The sequence below is a fragment of the Numenius arquata genome, chromosome 5 (assembly GCF_964106895.1).
Source record: "Numenius arquata chromosome 5, bNumArq3.hap1.1, whole genome shotgun sequence".
Taxonomy (NCBI): domain Eukaryota; kingdom Metazoa; phylum Chordata; class Aves; order Charadriiformes; family Scolopacidae; genus Numenius; species Numenius arquata.
The window spans coordinates 54,026,417-54,045,221 of NC_133580.1; the positions used below are offsets into that span (position 1 = coordinate 54,026,417).

The 18,805-nt window shown below is 38.2% G+C and overlaps 1 protein-coding gene across 1 annotated transcript in view; it reads left to right on the forward strand.

Annotated features, from left to right (window-relative positions):
- Window positions 1-18,805, forward strand: part of NSD2 (nuclear receptor binding SET domain protein 2) — a 77,457-nt gene that overhangs the window by 16,387 nt on the left and 42,265 nt on the right. The window contains exon 3 of the mRNA XM_074148381.1: window positions 13,622-13,787. Within this exon, the coding sequence (XP_074004482.1) occupies window positions 13,622-13,787 (166 nt within the window). The remainder of the gene's footprint in view (window positions 1-13,621; window positions 13,788-18,805) is intronic.

Here is an 18,805-nt window from a genome sequence, read left to right on the forward strand (position 1 = left end):
TGAGCTACCAAATCAGGACAACCACCTGCTTGATCTCGGACTTTGCAATATTATAAACCTATTCTTTTCAGAGCACTTGAAACAGAGGGTCATGCTTCTGGCTTTTTTTTTTTTCTTTTTTTTTTTTTCTTGCATGGCGCACTTTAAAGCGGAAAGGGCAAAAGCATTTGAAGGTCACAAGATGTTGTTTTATGATATAACTCCTTGATTGTAAAAAGTCTGGGGCTTTTCTTTCTCTCACAAGGGAGGGTTTGCAACTGTGCAGGTTTAAAATAAAGGAAGAAAAACATAGTACCGGGGAACATGCTGAAGGAGATTTTTCAAATGCTTGTCCGTGTGTAGACTATTGATATACATGCGTTCTCCATGATCGTAGCTGTAACATCTTAATATCAGTGTTCTTTGGTTTCAGGCTCCTGCTCTAGCATTATTTCATCACCAACATCCAAAGCCTTAATGTTAGTGCATCATACTGTGGTTTTATGTAGCTGATTGTGGCTGCAAAGTGGAAGTTAGAGAAATATCCTCGGAGTAAAAGCTGATTAATTTTGCACTTGCATACTTGTTTATTGCAGGTTACAAGTTAATGTAGAACCTGTTTGTCTGGTTTTATTTCTGGGCTGGTCTCTCTCTCAGTTTCTTGTTGTCCAAGCTCTTATTCTTTTGATTTAGCAAAAATCGCCATGGTTCAAATGCTACCTTTTGTGTAAGGTAATTATATCTCTGTTTGATGGACATGGCAGATTACTGTCTAGCTGAGGTGAGAGCCATATCGTTTAACAAATGTTCCAGTGCTCTGTTGTTGGGGTTTCTTGTTGTTTGAGCATTTCTTGTTAACATAAAGGAAGGCTGTGTAAAACTTTTATCTGCAAGTCAGTTTTCAATTGGGAATAACTGTGATCTGCCCAGCTCTGACGTGAGTTAGATTTCTCTTGATAACCAGATACCAGCTTTTCCAGGCCTGAGAGAAGGAGCGGGAGAAGCCGTGGCTCTTTCCTCCTTCCTCTCCTGCCTCTTACCTTTCTTCCCGCCCCATCTCTCCACCTGAGGAGTTTACTTCAAAATCCAGGTCTCTTGTGGTAAGGGCGCTATGCTGGTAGTGGTCTGACACCACCTCCCAGCGTTCTGTGTTATCAGTGGTAGGTATCACGTGGTAGATGTTTGAATCCACACCAAACCCATGGACTCCCATGGTTGCCCACTTGACAGCGCTGCTCACCAGAGTGGCAGGGTGCCTCAGTACTAGATTTTTGCGGTGGCTGCTTTTTGAGTCACTGTTTGTGTCAGTTCGTGCAACGCTACCAGTTAGCAGCGAGGACTGTCCTAGGTTTTTCTCACTGAATGCTTTTCGTAGAAGTGAATCAATCCTGTTTGGAGGAGAATGGCAGAGGTTTACTTCATATACTAATGTGAAGTGATCCAAGTCTGATCCCTGGATCAATCCAGAGTGTCTGTACGGGAAACAGGGAGAGAGTACGTAGATCTGCAGCTCTCATGCTGGTGGTCCCGAAGTAGGTGTGTGCTCTCTAACCCTAAGAACGGCTCAGTATTTGATACTGGCACATTTGAGCTTGTTCTGCCTAAGCCGGTTTGGGCCTACAAGTGGCAGTTTGCCCTTTTGGCACGGCGTCCTGGCGTGATTCCCGAGCACGGGTGCAGTAGCTCAGAAAAGCAGCAACGCTGTGTCCAGAACAAACCTGGAAATCCACACGCTGCTCTATTTGCTAGTTTAGGGATTCCAGATGTGTAAGATGTACGTGATCCAAAAGCTGTACCTTCCACGTAGCTTCCTATCCGCTTTTCTTGTAGCCCTCTTTTCGTATTATAGCAGGAACTTGGCAGTTTGTTACTCTTTCTGCTTGGTACAGTCTATAGTGAATTTGCAGCAGCTACATGGGGGGCAATTGCAAGTTACCGGAGAAATTCCACTAGTCCTTGTCATGTGTTTATGTTGCCATTTCATCCTCACAGAGAAAAACTGGTCTGGCCAACTCCATTGTATCCGCTATCTACATAATGTTACAGTGCCTCTCCCAGTGAATGGCAAAGATTTAGAAACCCAGTAAGGGTAGAACAGAAGCAGTCTGAGGATTATCTGATGCTTTTTATGCTTCTGTGCTAACTAAATACGGGAAGATGGGGACCACTGGAGGTGGTCATGTTGCCCCAATGCTTGTATCTCATCAGCAGAGATGAGCAGAAACCAACAAGTTCCCTCTGTAAGACTGGAAAGCTGTGCTCATCAAATATTTGATTATCCTGTCATAGCTGTTGCAGCCAGATCCTGAGGTGACTTGTTTTAATTTAAAAAAAAAAAATAAAAAGAAAAAATAAAGTTAAATAAGTGTGTCTTTTTCAGAAGGAGGACTTGCTTAATTGTTTTTCATCATCAGTTATTAGGAATTTGTGATCAAGTATGATTACTGAACTTGTCATAGAATGTGCAGCAAAACTACTGCAGGAGTCGGGATCTGTAGTTGTGGGGTAAAATGAACTCAATTATTTTTTCTTTTTCAATAGGCTGTTCTTGGGGTATCAGATCCTGTTTTCAGGCAAGTGATAGCACAGGCTATCTGGCTGATGTCATCAGAATCCCAAAGGAGTAGGAGTAACCCTAAAAATGTCCCCTGGGTGATCCCTTCAGGAATACGAGAAATAACTTCTTATCCTTTTTGGAAGGCTTCCCGGGCTACTGTTTTGCGTTAGTAAAGGATTATGTTTAGCTACGCCTTGAAAACTTGTTTGTGCTAAGCAGCCCACAGCGTGCAGCTGTAATTGTTAGTTTGGAATTTTAAATTGTTCATTCTTAATGCCTCATTGGAAAAGTATCTCGAAGAAGTACTTGTACGTTAAGAAGCACCAAAAGCATACAGCATCCAGAGTATGCCAGGCTAAGGTTAGATTAGAAGCTATGAGTAGTATCAGAGTGGCTACAAAATTAATTGCAGAAAGCTTAAATATTTGTTCAAGGCTCTCCATACCAAACTTCCTGTTCTAGTGTGTAAAAGTGGCGGAATTAAGTACACTTTCTGGGTAAAACTGTTGTCTCAATATGTAATATGTAAATAAGTTGTTGGTTTTTTCCTCTCATCATAAATGCATTGGTGGAGGAATCCAAATCAAATATGAAATAATATCTTGAAGTGATGACAAAAATGCTATGTAACAGTAGCTCTACCAAGTTGGATCACGGAGACATTTAATCTGGGGATGAGATTTCACAGAGGGTGCATATTAGAGACGTGGCAAATCATGGAGCGATGCTTGCTTTGAATACGCTCAGCCTCCAGCAGTTGTGACTCAGAGGTTTCTAGAACTGGTGACTTTGTATTTAATACCTGTAGATGGCTAAATTAATGGAAGACGACCTCCGTTTCTTTTTGAGCCAGTGTGAACTTTTTGCATCCATGACTTCAGGTAATAGAGCAATAGAGCAGCTCTTTTTCCTTTTCAATTTGCCACCTACTTGTTTCACTTGACGCTCTCATAATACTAGAAGTAGGAATCATGGACAAACTTCTTTGTTACTGAAAGTTTTACAGAATTCTCACAAACCTCCTCAATTCTTAATTTCAGCTTGAAGAGTCCTAGTATGTTGTCCCACGCATAGGAGCCATTCCAGAATGTTATTCTTGTTATGATCCTTTTTCTGAACTGTGATGCCATTTGGGTTCTGCTCTCTTTTTTTTGAGAATTAAGGACCAAAACAGTACAGGACGTTCAAGATACAAATGTCTTGTGGATACATACAGTGGCATGTTAGTGATTTTCTATAGGGTTCTCTATTTAACTATTTTTCTTTATAAATAATACTTAGCGTTTGATTGATTCTTGACTATTTCTGAACACTGAACCAGTTTTCTGTGGAAAAGAGCGGATCAGATGTAATCTAACTCAAATTCGAAGAATGTCAGCGGCTGTTGCATTGTTTCATCCTCATCTTTGGTTTGTGCATTCCAGGACTTTTTTTATTTCGGTCTTTTTGACATTATGGTGGAAGTGAGAGATCAAATTAAGTGATGAGCAGGCCATCTTCTGTAAAAACTAACTTCCCTTTATGTCTCAACAGCAGATTGTGTGCCATAACACAGCTGAGGGGTTAATGACACTGTTTTGGTTTAATTGTTTTTTAAGTCGACCAGATTTAGTCTCAGTCATTGTGCTGGTAGTATCGTGATTTAAATGAATACTGTCATCTCAGCATCTCCTCTTCACGTTGTGTTGACTATTACCCATTGGTGTGGCAAGGAATTTGCTTGTTTTCACTGCTTTTCTGTCCAAGATATGGTGAAGCCTTTCTGTTGCTCTGCTCGGTGTTCTGCTTAATCAAAATAATACGTCTAACTTTCGTATTTAGCTGAGAGTTATATCTGCAGTTCAGGGTTATGTTACTTGGATGGATTTACAGGCAGATTTTTGGGAAACTTTAGTGATCTGTACCAGATGTCATTTCTGGTCCCTTTTTTTCAACAAAGAAAGATGCTTTGTAGTAACCCTTAGGCAAAGTAGTGAAGGCAAAATATTTTGATCTGTCTTGGAACAGTGATATTGGCCTCCTTCACAAGTTTCCTTGTTCTGGAGTGGTTTTCATGTCGGGCACATGAACTTCAAGATCTCCAAAAGACTTTGTTCACAGACACTATTTTTATGTTTGTCTATTACTATGTTTCATTATCCTCCTATTATAAATAAATAGATCCAACCAGGCTGACATCTGTATTTCTGCTTTTTGTTAATACTTGCAGTACCTACAGGATTTGTTCTGTTGGGCATCATAAAATAGGCAGTGACTAAAACTGTAATTTGTCAATAATAAGGAATTAATTCCCTTCCCACAAAGAGAGTTTATAAAAATGCTTTACTTTGGAAGCGCAGTGCAAGAGGGAAAACTGGATCTTGCACAGACACTTGTCGAAGAAGCCCTGCTGCACTTTCATGAAGAAGCGAAGCGAATCTGTGGCCTCATAGCAGCAACTAATGCTAGAAAAGATAGAATTTTTTGATGTTGCTTTCATAAATAAATGTCAACTCAAGCGCTACATTGCAGATGCTTGTGATGCAGTAAAATAATTTGGGATCTTAGTTCTTGTAGGATTTGTAGCACTTAGATCATGTGCTTCGTGATCTTTTACTGCAATGACTGCTCTACTTTAATATTCATATAGGGTTGAGGCATTTCTGGTTGGGGCTTCCCCAGGTTTTCTGTACATCTTTATTGCTGAAAATCTGTCTGTTTAGGTTTTGGTTGGGTTTTTTTCCCTCACTTGCCCCTAGGCTGATTAACCGCTGATAGTATTTCTTGCATTTCATCTCTAGAAGAGGAGGACCTACTAGGCAGATGTAACAACACAACCTGGAGGGAAACCTTTTACATCTGCTTTTACATCTGGGGATTCATTTTAAAGGTCTAATCTCAAAGGCAAAGTAGTACTTGGATTATGTCAAATTATTAGTTAGCTAACAGAGCCACTTTATGCCAAATATTTCTTCTGTTTCAGCCTATACGGCTTCTTTCAGAAGTGTTCTTGTTGCAAAAAAGTGTAGAGATAAGTATCTGCCTTCACCAGAAAACAAAGTTCTGTAAATCTAGTCACCTGTTGGCAATATTATCTGGGCTTGAGTTTCTCTGTTTTCTACCAAGAATATTAGGAAGAACATCTACTCGTGCTACCTTGGATGTTCTTGAGCTACCAAGAAGTGGCTGTTAAGAAAGTGTTTGGGGAAAACTGAACTCTGTACAGGCGTAGGGGAGTGCTACGGGTAAGGCCCCGATACAGATTCTGGTCTTGAAAGTCTGTGAAACCATTGTACATGCAGATAACAAAATACATATGGATATGGCATTCTGAAAGTCTGTAGGTATGCTGGCATGATTTAGCTTTCGTTCTGTTATCCTATGTGAAATTCACATGGAAATTATTCAGAAATTATTCAGTTTCCCGTGCCAAACTTCCTTGTGGCTCTGCAGTCATGCTTTCCCGGACTTCTGTAGCACCTCACATCCTACCTGTCTTACATACCCAGATATTGCATCAAAAGATTAAACTTTTGAGGGTGGGTGAAGGTTAAGAGGGAGTTGGGTGTAGGCAGAAATCTTTTTCTAATACTCGGTATAAAAGAAGGTTTCATTCATTCTGATCAAGCCTTATCTAATTTGAATACCTATTTCTGAAACATGGAACCTTTCAATAATAGGCCAGTAACTTACAATTTAAGAGGTCATCTAAATGTAAATGTGGAAATTCAGTAAAGCAGCTGAAAGAAACTGCTCTCTACATTTTTAAGAAAGATTGAAGGTTGGGAAGTGTTACAGAACTTGCATCTTAATCTATCTGTGAGTGATTGAATCTGTTTCTTTTCAACTCTTTACTCTGAAAAAAGGATTGTATCCTAGTTACTAAAATACCGTGTTAAGTTTATTTCTAAAATACTTGCTTGTATAGTGTTTGTAGGAAGATTGTTGGTTTGGATAGACAGATTTGGGTTTAAATGTAAGAGCATCTTAAAAAAATTTCTCACCTGCTGGAGACTTGCTAATGAGGGAACCAAAGCCAGAAAATAAAATTGAAGTGTAACCAGGAGTTTAGTGGTTGATTTAAAATACAAATTTAAGCTTTTATCTTGTTTTAAAATCCATAATCTACATTATGAATCCCTGTCTAATCTTAATTGGATTTTTGTTTTATTCTGCTTGCTTTCCCTCTTGGAGGGTCCTGCATTTGTTCAACATGCTGTCCATGAACTGCTTTAGATGAGTTTGTGAAAAGAAATGGACGAAACAAACCTACTGTCACAAAGCTTATACTTGGTTTCAGAGAGCCTCAGCCAGCACAGAAAGGTTTTCAGGGGATCTGCAAGTAGAGCGGTGATTTTCTTCAGCCTTTTTTGTCTTCTAGTTTTATAGCTTTCCCATGTAAGCACATTGAAGAAAAATAAATAAACCCTAGTTGTGGCAAAAAGATTCAAACTTAGTGTCATCTGCAAATGTAGTTCTTCACACTGCTAGACATGACCCCTTTTTAGTAATAGAAGACAAGAAGTCTTTAGGAATAGAAGAAAAGAAAAGATAAGTTGCAGAAATACATTTAATTTAATACAGTTCGGTTAAATCTCTAGCTTGGTACGAAACAGTCAGAAATCTGAAAAACTAACAAACCAACCCCCAGTATAGTTTGTTCATTTTTTTGTTTTGATCTGGACTTTCCATGTCCCCTTCCCCCTCAGTCTTTACCTCACTGCACAATATAATGCATATTTTACAAGGGTGTTGCAGATTAAATTGTGCAAAGGCAATGGCTTTTTGACGGCTGCAGTCTTTGGATGCTCTACTGAAGTGTCCCTTTCTGTTTTACTGAAAATGGAACACAAAACTTTGCCACCTCATTGCTTCTTTTTTGATGTTTCCATATCCTTCTCCATTTTGTAGTAATAATTCAGCATTTTCTCTTAATCTTCTTGAGAGAGTCTGGTTTACTCTTACTGTCTTTCTGCCTGAAACGTTCTCTCCGTAGGCAGTGGTTTGCTGAATATGGATTTACACAGTATTTTTCCCTTAGATAATAAACAGAACATAACAAGACAAAGTGAAAAAAATTATTTTTATTCTGAACGCATTCAGTTACTTGTGATTTACTATCTAAATATACTCCTTCACATCCCAGAAGATGGGAGCTCTTTGGATAAACATAGGGCCTCTAAGGACTTGACCTTCTGGAATAAACAGATTTACTACAATGTGTGAATTATAATCTTAAAGAGGAAAAAAAAAAGAACAAAACACTGAGGCAGTTATGTTTGTGAGGATACTGTGTTTTTATAAACAGAATCATTTAGAATAAGCAGTTGCCATTTCTTAACAGACTTCAGTTGCCACCCTTTTCATTTGAAGCGATAGTATATATTGAGGGTTTTGCATAGATTTTAATCAGCTGTAGTTGTAATTTTTGGGTTTGAAGTGATTTGACTGTATGAGATTTTTGTCCTCAATCACAGAGTGAGAAGTAGCCGTTTCTCTGTCCCGAATGACAGGACATCACTCACTGGGAGAGGATCTGCATCCCTCCATTCCTTTGCCTGAAGACTCAATGCTCATTTGTCTTTTGTCAAATTAAATTCCTGGATTTTTCAGGAAGCAAGAGCTCTCCTAAGAACATAACTGTGATAGTGGTTTTTCAAGAAAGAAACGTTTGGAATCATCCTATTATGTAGTTTGTTTGTTTATAGTGTCCTTAATCATTGGCGAATTCAAGTGACAGAACAACATTGCAAAACTGATCATTTCTGTTCTCTTGCTCCCTTTTTCTCCAGACAAGCCTCTCCTGAACCTCTGAAAGGAATGGAGTTTGTTCTGCAGCCACTTCCTTAGTTCACTGTCTTTCCTGATAGAGAGGCAAGAGAAGACAAAACATTTTTACTTTTCTTTCTATTACTCAAGTCCATGATAGAAAATAGGAGTAGTAGTGGGTGAAACACAGCACAAGTAGATAGCAGGACCAGAAAAATACGTGGTCTTGGTCAGCAAGCAGTGTTATCTTTTCCATAGTAAAGAAACACATTGGGCTGTCTGTGTTCTAAATTTGATTCAAAGTACATTTTAATTGCATTTATTCTGTTTAGAGACCTTGATTATTTTGATTTCGTTTCTTGGTAGTACTAGTAGATTTGTATTTTTATTTTATTCTGGAATGCAAGCAGTGTGTGTTTGTAGCATGGCCGCCTGTTATAGTGCAGTCCAGTGGAAGTTCTTTGATACAGGATGAAAAATGAATTGAAAATGAAAACAGAAAGGGAGATAGCAGATATCTGCAAGCTGTTCAGTATGTACTTCCCTGATACGTTACACGGAGGAGAGCATTTACTGTCTTCATTTGTCGTAATTGCTCTCTTTTTTTCCTTGTCCAATATTAAATTCTGGTGATGGGTTCTTCACCAATTCTCACCATTGTTCTTTGATCCCTTTTTGACAATTTACAGTTAGGTGAATTTTTTTTCTTAGTAATTTCTATAGTGCTCCAAGTTTGTATAGTGAAATACTATCTTTTTGATGCTTCAAGTAATTTACATTAATTTTGAGGTGTTATAATTCCTTGCACATGTATGCATATATATACAACATAGATCATGATAATATTAGTATCTCTACCACTGATCATTTTTAAAAGGATAGTTAGCTCAGTCTGACACCAACAACCAATTGTTTTTTTAAAAAAACACCTTTATCCATTGTTTACTAAACACTCATCATGGTGTTTTCATAACAGTCTACAAACAAATGTAAAGCTCTTAGTACAGTAAAGATGCGGCCCTTAAGTGCATTTTTCTTTTATCATTTTAAGATTGTCTTAAACTTTGAAATTACCCATCTCTCATGGTATGTTGTCGTCTAATCATATTCATTAATCTGACCAGAAATAAATGGAAACTGTGTGGATTCTTTTGATCACATGTAGGCAAAGTTAATTAAATACCAATGTTTTCTGTGGCCAAACCACTTCTTTGGGCTGGTAGAATGCTGACAACAGTGTCATAAATTCTTGTCAACCAGCCTGTCACTCATCACTTATGAAAGTGCTGAGATAACATTTCACAGATTTGTTTGTTATTGAAGGGAAAAAGAAAGGCATGTTAAATTTTCTTTCCTTTATTTTGGTCCTTTTCAGCCTATTGCAGCTGCTGGCTCAGATGAGTTTCTAAGGATGCTGGTGTTCTTCAAGGTGTAGTTTCTCACAGAAAAACTCAGTTGCAGTAGGGGAATTGCTCCATTTCACACTCTGTGCCCCTCAAAATAAACTTAGTTGCCTTTCAGACCAAGTCTTTCATTAGCATACTAATCCAGAAAGTCAGGAATTTCGAAGTCTGCCATACGGAGTGGTGCAGAGCCTGTCAAGTGGCCCGAGTATTCAGCGTTAGGACTGGTCTGTGTGGGAGTCATCGCCTCCTCACCCATGCTCCCACTGCCTGTTTCTGTAACTTCTCTGCAGCCTGGTGTTTGAAAGGGGAAAAAAAGCAACAGGATTTCATTCCCAAAGTAGAAAAGATACACGATCACAAGCTGTTTCCTTCTTCTGTTCAGCATAACTGGTTTATATTTTGGGGGAAGGTGGTTTGAGGTGGTGGCTGTCTCAGAGGCTGCAGAGTTTGCCTATAATCAGGGAAGGAGCTGGGGGGAAATTCTGCAACCAGATCTGTATACGTTTACTTGTGTCAAAACTGCAGTAAAAGGTAAGGGGATGGGGCATACGCAGAGCAGTCCAGACTTAGCCATGACGGCAAGCAAAGTCTGTTCTGTCCTCCTCTGCAGCACGGGAAGGCCGACAGGCTTTACTTCGTTGACATTTATGGGTAGGAGATCTAATTAGAAATGAGAACAATTTCAAGAAATAAAAAGTCATCAAAAAGACACCAACAGCCAAAAATTAAGGGGAAGTTATTTTAAAATAGTTTGATTTTGTGTGAGCTTCCCTTGCTTTACAGTTGTGCTCTAAACCAGCAGTCTCCCATCTTAATTTGCTCGCTGAAGTATCATCACATGAAGGCGTGATCAGCTGCTGCAGGAGGGACTGTTCCCTGTCTTCTGGTGCATTCACACAGACCACCAAAAGTGTGCTTCCAGTCCCGCCGCTCCATGTCCCACGGCTGCGCGGTCAGATGCCCTGCTCTGTCTGACTACATATTGTTAGGAATCAAAATTTGCCTTAACAACAATTCCCGTTTTCTTCTGGAGGAACAAAACCTGCAAGCCAAATTACATTTTTCTGTACTGCTTTGTAACTTGAATGGTAGTTTCCTATTCTTTAAAATTGCAGAGAGTACAAGTGCCTCACAAAGAAGCTCCAGCTCTCATCGTATGAGAACGTAGATGCCATCAGGGGACTGGGTGGCAAATTTGTTTAGAAATGCTGTCTCCCATCCATAATTAAAAAGAACAAACCTGGATACTGAAGTAAAATCAATGACTGCCTTCCAGTATCTAGCATTTCCTGGCGTTTTTAAACAATTTAAATACTCAAGCATTTAAAGCTGTGCTGCCAGTTTGCGAAAATATTTTTGAGACGAAATATTGAAAGGACTGTTGAGGTCCTACAGCTGCTTGTCTCAGAAGTATATGCCAGGGATCTCACCTCACCGTTTACTGTTGAGATATCTATGAAAGAGATCAGAGTAATTCCCAGAGTGAGACAGTCAAACTAAACCAGAATGACGTGTGAAAGTAAGATGGAAATGAGCAATTTCATGGTTATATTTTCTATAAGTTTTCAAATAACCTCATATGAGAGCTCTTAAAAAAAATGATGTATATAGAATTGTGTGCTGTATTTTGCCATTCTTTTAAAGTATGCACATTTTATCAAAAAATGTAAATACAGCAAGTGGTGTATAGATAAACCTTGTAGGTTTTACCAGAGCATGCCATTTTCAAATTTTTTTATCATGATCCAGTACAGTAAAAGAATTCTGGGCATTTTTAAAATTTGTGAAGTGCTTGTAGATAGATTGAAATGCAATATTCAGCCCTGTACTGACTGCCACCCATTTTCGATTATGCTGCAATAAGAAGCACTGCTAGAGCCTTTTCATTATTCCAGCCAGCTCCCTCTCAGGCTGTAGTCGTAAATCTTCGCAGCTTAGTTGCACTCTCTGAAAAATACAAGGATTCATAAGTTAAAAATGAGATTTAGAATCCTGAGTAACTTTTACATTTCTGAAAAGTTAACTCGTTGAAAAATATTTTCATCCCACCTATTTAGTTTAAATGCTGAAGTTGGTTTGTGTGTATTAGGATTAATGTTTTTCTGTATCTGTTCTTGGCATATGTATTTCTTATTTTTTAGCTTTTAAGCATTAACTTTTCATGTCATTTTAAGTGCTAGAAGGAGAATTTGATTTTCCACATCTGCTTGGAATCTTTTGGGTCTATTGAGAGTGCTGGACTTGAGGCAAGCTCAGCGGGAGGGGTTTTCTGACAGTCTTACAAAATCCTTAGAGAGCCAAAAACCTTGAGACATGGGAACATGGCTGTAGCTGGAGGCACATGAACCAAGTCTGAATTCATCAGAAAAGCTGAATCACTGGATGAGTAACTGTCCCTAACAATCAGATGACATAGCATCATGTGTGTTTACCAGGCATAGCTTTAAAAGCCTTGAGGAAAGGGAGTTTCTGAGTACCTTAAGCCTTAGGTTTCTTGATTGGATGTACCTCTGTGTTTGAGTTGCAAAAAAAATCTCTATGCTGTTGCAGCACATCAAAGATTTTTGTTGTTTGTGGTTGGAAAATAATGTGTAATTAGTTATGGTAATAGTCTCTGGATTTAAAAATCTGTACAAGGTAACCTGATCTACTCTGATTCAACATAATGCTCCAAATACTTGGTGTTCTTTTTTTTTTTTCTCTCGTGCCACTTTTAATTAACTAAACCAGAATTTTGCTCCAGCCCTAACATTAAATCCACTGAAAGCCTGAAGCTCCAGTCCTCCTTCTGTATGTTGAGCTGATACTGCACAAGATACACAATTTAACATGTTGCACATAAATTTAGTACCAGAAAAACAAAAAAGCAAATTAAAAATATGTGATTTTTTTTCTACAGATATGCGTAATGAGACACATTCGGTGCTTTCTTACATGCATGGTTAGTGCTTACCTAGGTAAAGGCGTTCATTATTTATATCAAGTAGAACAGATGAAGCCAAAAAGACAAAATGTAACTAACTTTGTGAAACGTTTTTGTTGGTGAATAAATGTCTGTTGTTGAACTTTGTTATGATGTAGTAAAAATGTGTGTCTATCATCGGGGAACACAAAACTCCCTTGTAGTTAAACCTATCCCTTGAAGTGAAAAAAACAGTTCTGTAATTGTTTCCCAATAGCTAAAGTATCTTTAGAGCACCAGCTGAGTACTTGCAAACTTTCACTGCTAGAACTGGAACAGAAAAAAAATATCTTGTAAAAGAGTGTGAGGAAGGATTCATGTCACAAATTCTCAGGATGTAAAAAGACTCTGCATGAAAGATGCAGAGTTTGGGTTTTTAAACTGGTTATATAGTTTCTATTCAGGCATAAAGACAGTATTTCAGTCTAATCTAGTTTAGGAATTTTTTTAACTTTTATATTTTTAAATCTAGAAACACATTTGTGTGTATAGTGCTTAACTTGATTAATAAAATTCAATACAGAGGGAGGTTGGCTCTTCCACATCTACATCCAGTGCTCAGTTAATGTGTTTGAAATTAAAGTAAGCCTTCCTGGTAGTCTCTCAGCAGATATTTGAAAAGATAAAGGCAAAGCACAGCTTACTTGCCAATATTTCTAACTAAAACCAAAAACATAAATGGAACTTAGGATTTTTTTGCTGTGAGAGAACAAAAATTATGACATTTTTATTACACGTGAAATATAATTATTGTTTGTTAGCAAACATGATAGCTCTTTATTCTGGTGAACTATTTCTTATTTCCCTCCTTCCATTACCACTCTGTGTTTTTACATATAACGAGAATGTTTAAACAGAATACGAACTGTATTTTGTTGTTTATTTTTGTGTGCTATTTAGTAATCGTAGTGTATATCTGTAGAAATATGGTGATAGGTTTTTTTTTTTTTTTCTTTTTTTATCTTTAAGGCTCCTGCTAAGAGAGATCCAACTCAAAGTACCGTCAAAGAAGACAAAGTCCATCTGTTGAAGTATAATATAGGAGATCTAGTGTGGTCAAAAGTGTCTGGTTTTCCATGGTGGCCATGTATGGTTTCTGCTGATCCTGTTCTCCATTCCTACACTAAACTAAAAGGTATGTCAGTGACGCTACAAACATTCAGATTTCTTCAAGTATACAGAACCATTATTTCGGGAAAATTCTGTTCTTCATTTTATCTATTCAGTTGTATCAGTAACTGAATCAGCTCCGTGTTGTCAAGAGGAATGTTAAAATCACATAAACGCTGTTCTTGAGTATATAGCAGGCAGAGCTTTTTTCCACTATGCCTTTTTAAGTCTGAACATATCCAAAAAATAACAAAATTGTGACCTATGAAACTGTGTGGAGTCCTATTAAAAAATTATCTGATGGTACTTTGAACTGTTTTTATGGAGATGCTTGGAGAAGTGATGCATGCTAAAAATTTTATTGAAAGCTAACGGGAATTAAATATATACTGATGATTAAGTGTTACTTAAAGCTGTCCATAATGCAGCTAAACTTTCTGTGATTGATAGAATCAATATTGTGATCTACAGACAACATGTTGATTCTAAATGCAGGGGCTACCAACTGTTAATGAAATTTTTAAGTAGGAATCTGTACAATTTCTCAGTCTCATTTACAGCTTTGTTCTCTGTTCTGATATCTGAAACGTTTGATGCTTATCTGTGCTGGTTGTAGAATGATAAAGTAATACTGGTTGGTCATATGGTCTCCAAGTTAGAGCAGGTTGCTCAGGGCCTTGTCCAGTCAAATATTTAATGTCTTCAAGTATGGAGACTTTGTAGCCTTTTTGGGCAACTTGTTCCAGTGACTGGCAGCCATTATGGCAAGAAGACTTTTCTCTTTATCTAGTTGAAATTTCCTTTGGCCGTTGCCTTTTTGTATTAGCGCTGTGTGAATCAGACTGACGAGGCACCATTTGCCCCTGGTGGCTCTGTGCTGGCTCTTCCCAGATAGCTTTTTGTCTTTCATGTGCTTGGATATGTCTTTTAGGAAAATTTGCCCCATAATCTTGGAGGCATTGAGAGTAAGCCAGTCAGTTTAGCTTGTAGTTCCCCAGATTGTTCTTGTTTTTCTTGAAGATAGATGCGATGTCTGCCTTTTTCCAGGCACTGGTGTCTCCCCTGATGGTTGTGACCTTTCAAAAACTATAGAGATCACCCTTGCAATCACATTGGCCAACACCTTCAGCTCCTTCTGAGGCGTCCTGTCTGGTCCCATAATCTCATAGATGTCCAGTTTGATTAAGTGCTCCCTGACTTTTTCTTAATGTGCTGTGGGTAATGTCTCAATCTTGCAGCCTTTACCACTAGACTTAAGGGACCTGAAGGCTTGGGGGCAGATGTTAGTGTGAAAAACAAATAAAACCCTGAGACAGAGAAAGCATAGAGTACCCCAGCCTTTTTTCTGTGTCCTTTCTGTGTCCTGCCCCAGTGAGCATTCCTTGGCCTTCCTTTTGCTACTGTTTTATTTACAGAAAATCTTCTTGCTGCACATCACATCCCACACTAGTTTTAACTCCAGCTGAACACTGTAAACTATTTTTTTACCATGTTTATGCCAAACTGTACTGAAAGTTTAGAAAACCTGAAATAAGAATCCAGAAACTTCCAAATTATGGAGAAAAGCAAGAAGTTAACATGAATATCAAACCAAAGTAGGAGCACACAACTTTGTTTTGATATTTATGTTTCTAAATACTTTCATATATTTTATTAGATCAAGTGACAGTATTGGTTTCTCTTATGAGCAGAGTTAGGACATTTACTTATCACTAGCGATTTCAGTAACTGAGCTACACGTTTCCAAGTCTGTGAAAGGAGTGTTTTTGTGAGTTTGGGTTTATGCAATTTTCAAGAGTTGCATTGAGAACTTGGAAAAAAGCCTAGAGTGTACATCTAAAGTTTGCATTGGAATTACAAATCAGAATAATCGTGACACTTATGGAGGTGTGGTATGGAAAAAAAATGCAGTTTAATAGGGGTAAATGTTGGATTTTTACAGTGGTAGGTGATCAAGCTGAGAAATGAGTGGAAAGCTGCATTTTTGCAGAAAGGAATCCAAGAGTCGTAATAACCCGTGTAGTTTTCTGTGACCTAAGTCATACTGACATAAATTAATAGTGCTGCTTATAAAAAGCATGAAGTAGATCCTTTGCTTTTCCAGTGGTACCATGGCCTCAGTGGGAGTACTTTGTTCATTTAATCCTGTTTGGGCCGTCTCATTTCAAGAAACGTGGATCAGAGAAGGTTCTGAGGACAGCATGAACGGAAATCTCGGAGTCTACCTGCGTGGGCAGCCTGAAGGAACTGGGGCGGTTTAATCTGACAAAGAGGAGCTAAAGGAGAACCCAGTAACTGGCCTTAAATAACTTAAGTTACATGCAAAGAAGAAAAGGCACAAACCCTTCCTGTTCTGGGAAGAAGAGAGCGTAGTAGCAATGAATATTTAGACTACATATTAAGAAGAACGTGGAAGGGATAAAGATAGTGAAGTGTTGGGGTTGGTTGCCTGAAGGAATAGCGTGATCTCATTCATAGGAGGCTTTTAAGAACAAACTGAACGAAGATCTCTGCAATTATAGCTAGATTCAATGTTGGTAGTGAACTAAATGGCTTCTTGAGAACCCTTTTGAGCATTCACACAGTTGCTAGAATATTTATTATGGGCTCCTCCAATTTTTTTGTAGGAGTCTTTCAGAGTTTTGATCAGGCAGTTCCTGTGACTTTCATCTTTGGATTATTAAGTCTATTATGAGATAAAGAGCTGGATTTTGAGAAAAATAAAGCTGTTTATTTGTTCCTAACTAGATTACTCTTGTCCTTGAAAGAAGGAAGGTTTATGCTTCAGCGTCAAGAATCTCTGTGGTAGCTTTTTATGAGAAACTATAGAAATAGATCTAGCCATAAACAATGTCGTGTGTCTGAATGCAACCTGTGGAGTACTAACAGATAGAGGGGCCCACATGCCTGAGATGTTAACTTCCATCTCTTTGAAGTAATATGGATGATGCTCATTTCTGATATTTGCTCTGGAGTTGGCTTGGGGCCTGCCTTTTCCTTCAGGAGGTTTGACTAGGTCCAGGCAGCCATCATAACTGAGAAATACACACTGATGTGCATATTTCCATCAGTATGTATTTCCAGTCTTGTATTATCTTCCATCTACCATTTACTATGAGGTACTATCAAAAGTCTCCTGTTCCAAACAGAAGAGTTCTTTTATCTGGGAGCTGTAGAAATACTCAGCTAGGTCTCTGTATTTCTCATTTCTAGGATTAGGATCAACAGTGTTTACAATGAACATTCAATAGCTTTTCTCTGACTTTGGTCAACCACAGATGCTAGGATACAGAAAAAGATAAGTAATAGAGGTGGGTCCCCAGAACACACTCTCAAATCTTCAACAACTATTGGTTCTGGGATTCTGTGAGCCAAGAATTGCATCTTTGTATAGAACAACCCTTAATGAATTCCATTATTTTATCCAGGACCATTGATAGGAATTCAGCCCACAGAAGATACCTGAAGATTCACAAATAGATTCAGTGATTCTAGTGGTAGGCACTATTATTTAAACTTCGTAATTAGGCAATTACTGCTGTCCAACATTATATTGTAAAAGGAATAGAGTCTCTGTGTCTGCTTGGAACTGGGCTGTTGCCTGCTCAGAGGCAGATCTTTACAGAGGTGGTGGTTGTAAATGTAGTCTGTGCCATCTCTCTCTGCAGCTAGGACATCCTGGTAAAATGCGAAAATTGTTCTTTATTTCATCATAGACAGAATAAGTCACTGGAACTCAGTAGTCCATAATTAAGCAACATTTTCTTGATGAGGACAAAATAATTACTGCCTGAGAGAATTGCTCCTGACTGTGCATTACTGGAACATGTATCAGACTACTAGATTGGATGTGTGACGAATAGTCCCAAGACCTTTCCCTACGCCATTCCTCTTGATTTTTATATCTGATTTCAAATGAGTCATTATTATTCTTCTAGGTCTCATGTATGTTTTTTATATATGTTTGTGTGTAATGGTTAATAAATATATACATATATGTAACGGTTAATAAAACTTGTGCACAGACCACTAATTGGGTTGATTTCATATTACTGTTCCAGATGCCACATCTTGATACAAGATCAAGCCCCTTTAAAAATAACTATTGGCTGAGTAATTACAAAAAGAAAGTTCTTTCTAAGTCTGGAAACCCCGGTAATAATAGCATATGAAGCAATCATCTAGATGTATTTGCTGATTAAGGTAGAAGACATGCAGTATGTCAACAAAATCTAGCAAAATCTAGACCTAGTTTGAAGACAGAGAATGGTGACTGTTATTTGTTCTTACTGGGTAGACATCCTTACCTGATTTCTTCTTCCTCCCAGACTACGTGTTAGACATACTAATGTGGTGACACCTTGAGGAACCATAGATACTGTAGGGGGGGTAACTGATCCTTTTTTAGCAGGATTGAATTTACGAACACAAAAGTGTAGGTCATCATGGTTAAAACCTTTTCTATTTTTAAATGAGACTTTAATTCGAACACTTAGGCAAGATATCTGCAAGTTTTAATGAAGGAGGTGCTAGAGTACCTCTTAAGTCTGATTCCCTTCCCTCTGCCTTCAAAATTGGTGAATTTTGAAGGTATTGTCTTCCCCCTTCACTGTAGAATAGCTGAGATGTTTAGAAGGGGAAGGTTATATGCCTATATCTTACTGCAGTGAGACAGTATTCCTCTTTACAATCTTAGAAGAGTGAATGTTTCTTATCTAGCTTTCAGAACTGTTCTCTTATCTTCCCTCTCTCCCTTCCACCACCCAAATCCTTTTCATTTCTTGCTTTGATTCCTTAAAAGCTTGGTTAAGATGAAGTTGTGATTGCAAGTGTTAAACTAGCTGCAGTATGTGTTTCTGTTCAAGAACATTAAAAGATAAAGTTCAGGCAAATCATAGATGAGGCTAGGTGCACAGGCTATCCAAGCTTTGGAAACTTTTTCAAATGAAGCATTTTCAGGAACACCCAGGCCTACATTTAAGTTAATATACATGGGAAGCACTGACAGAAGGTTGTAACATTAAGTTAATTTAGCAAGGCATA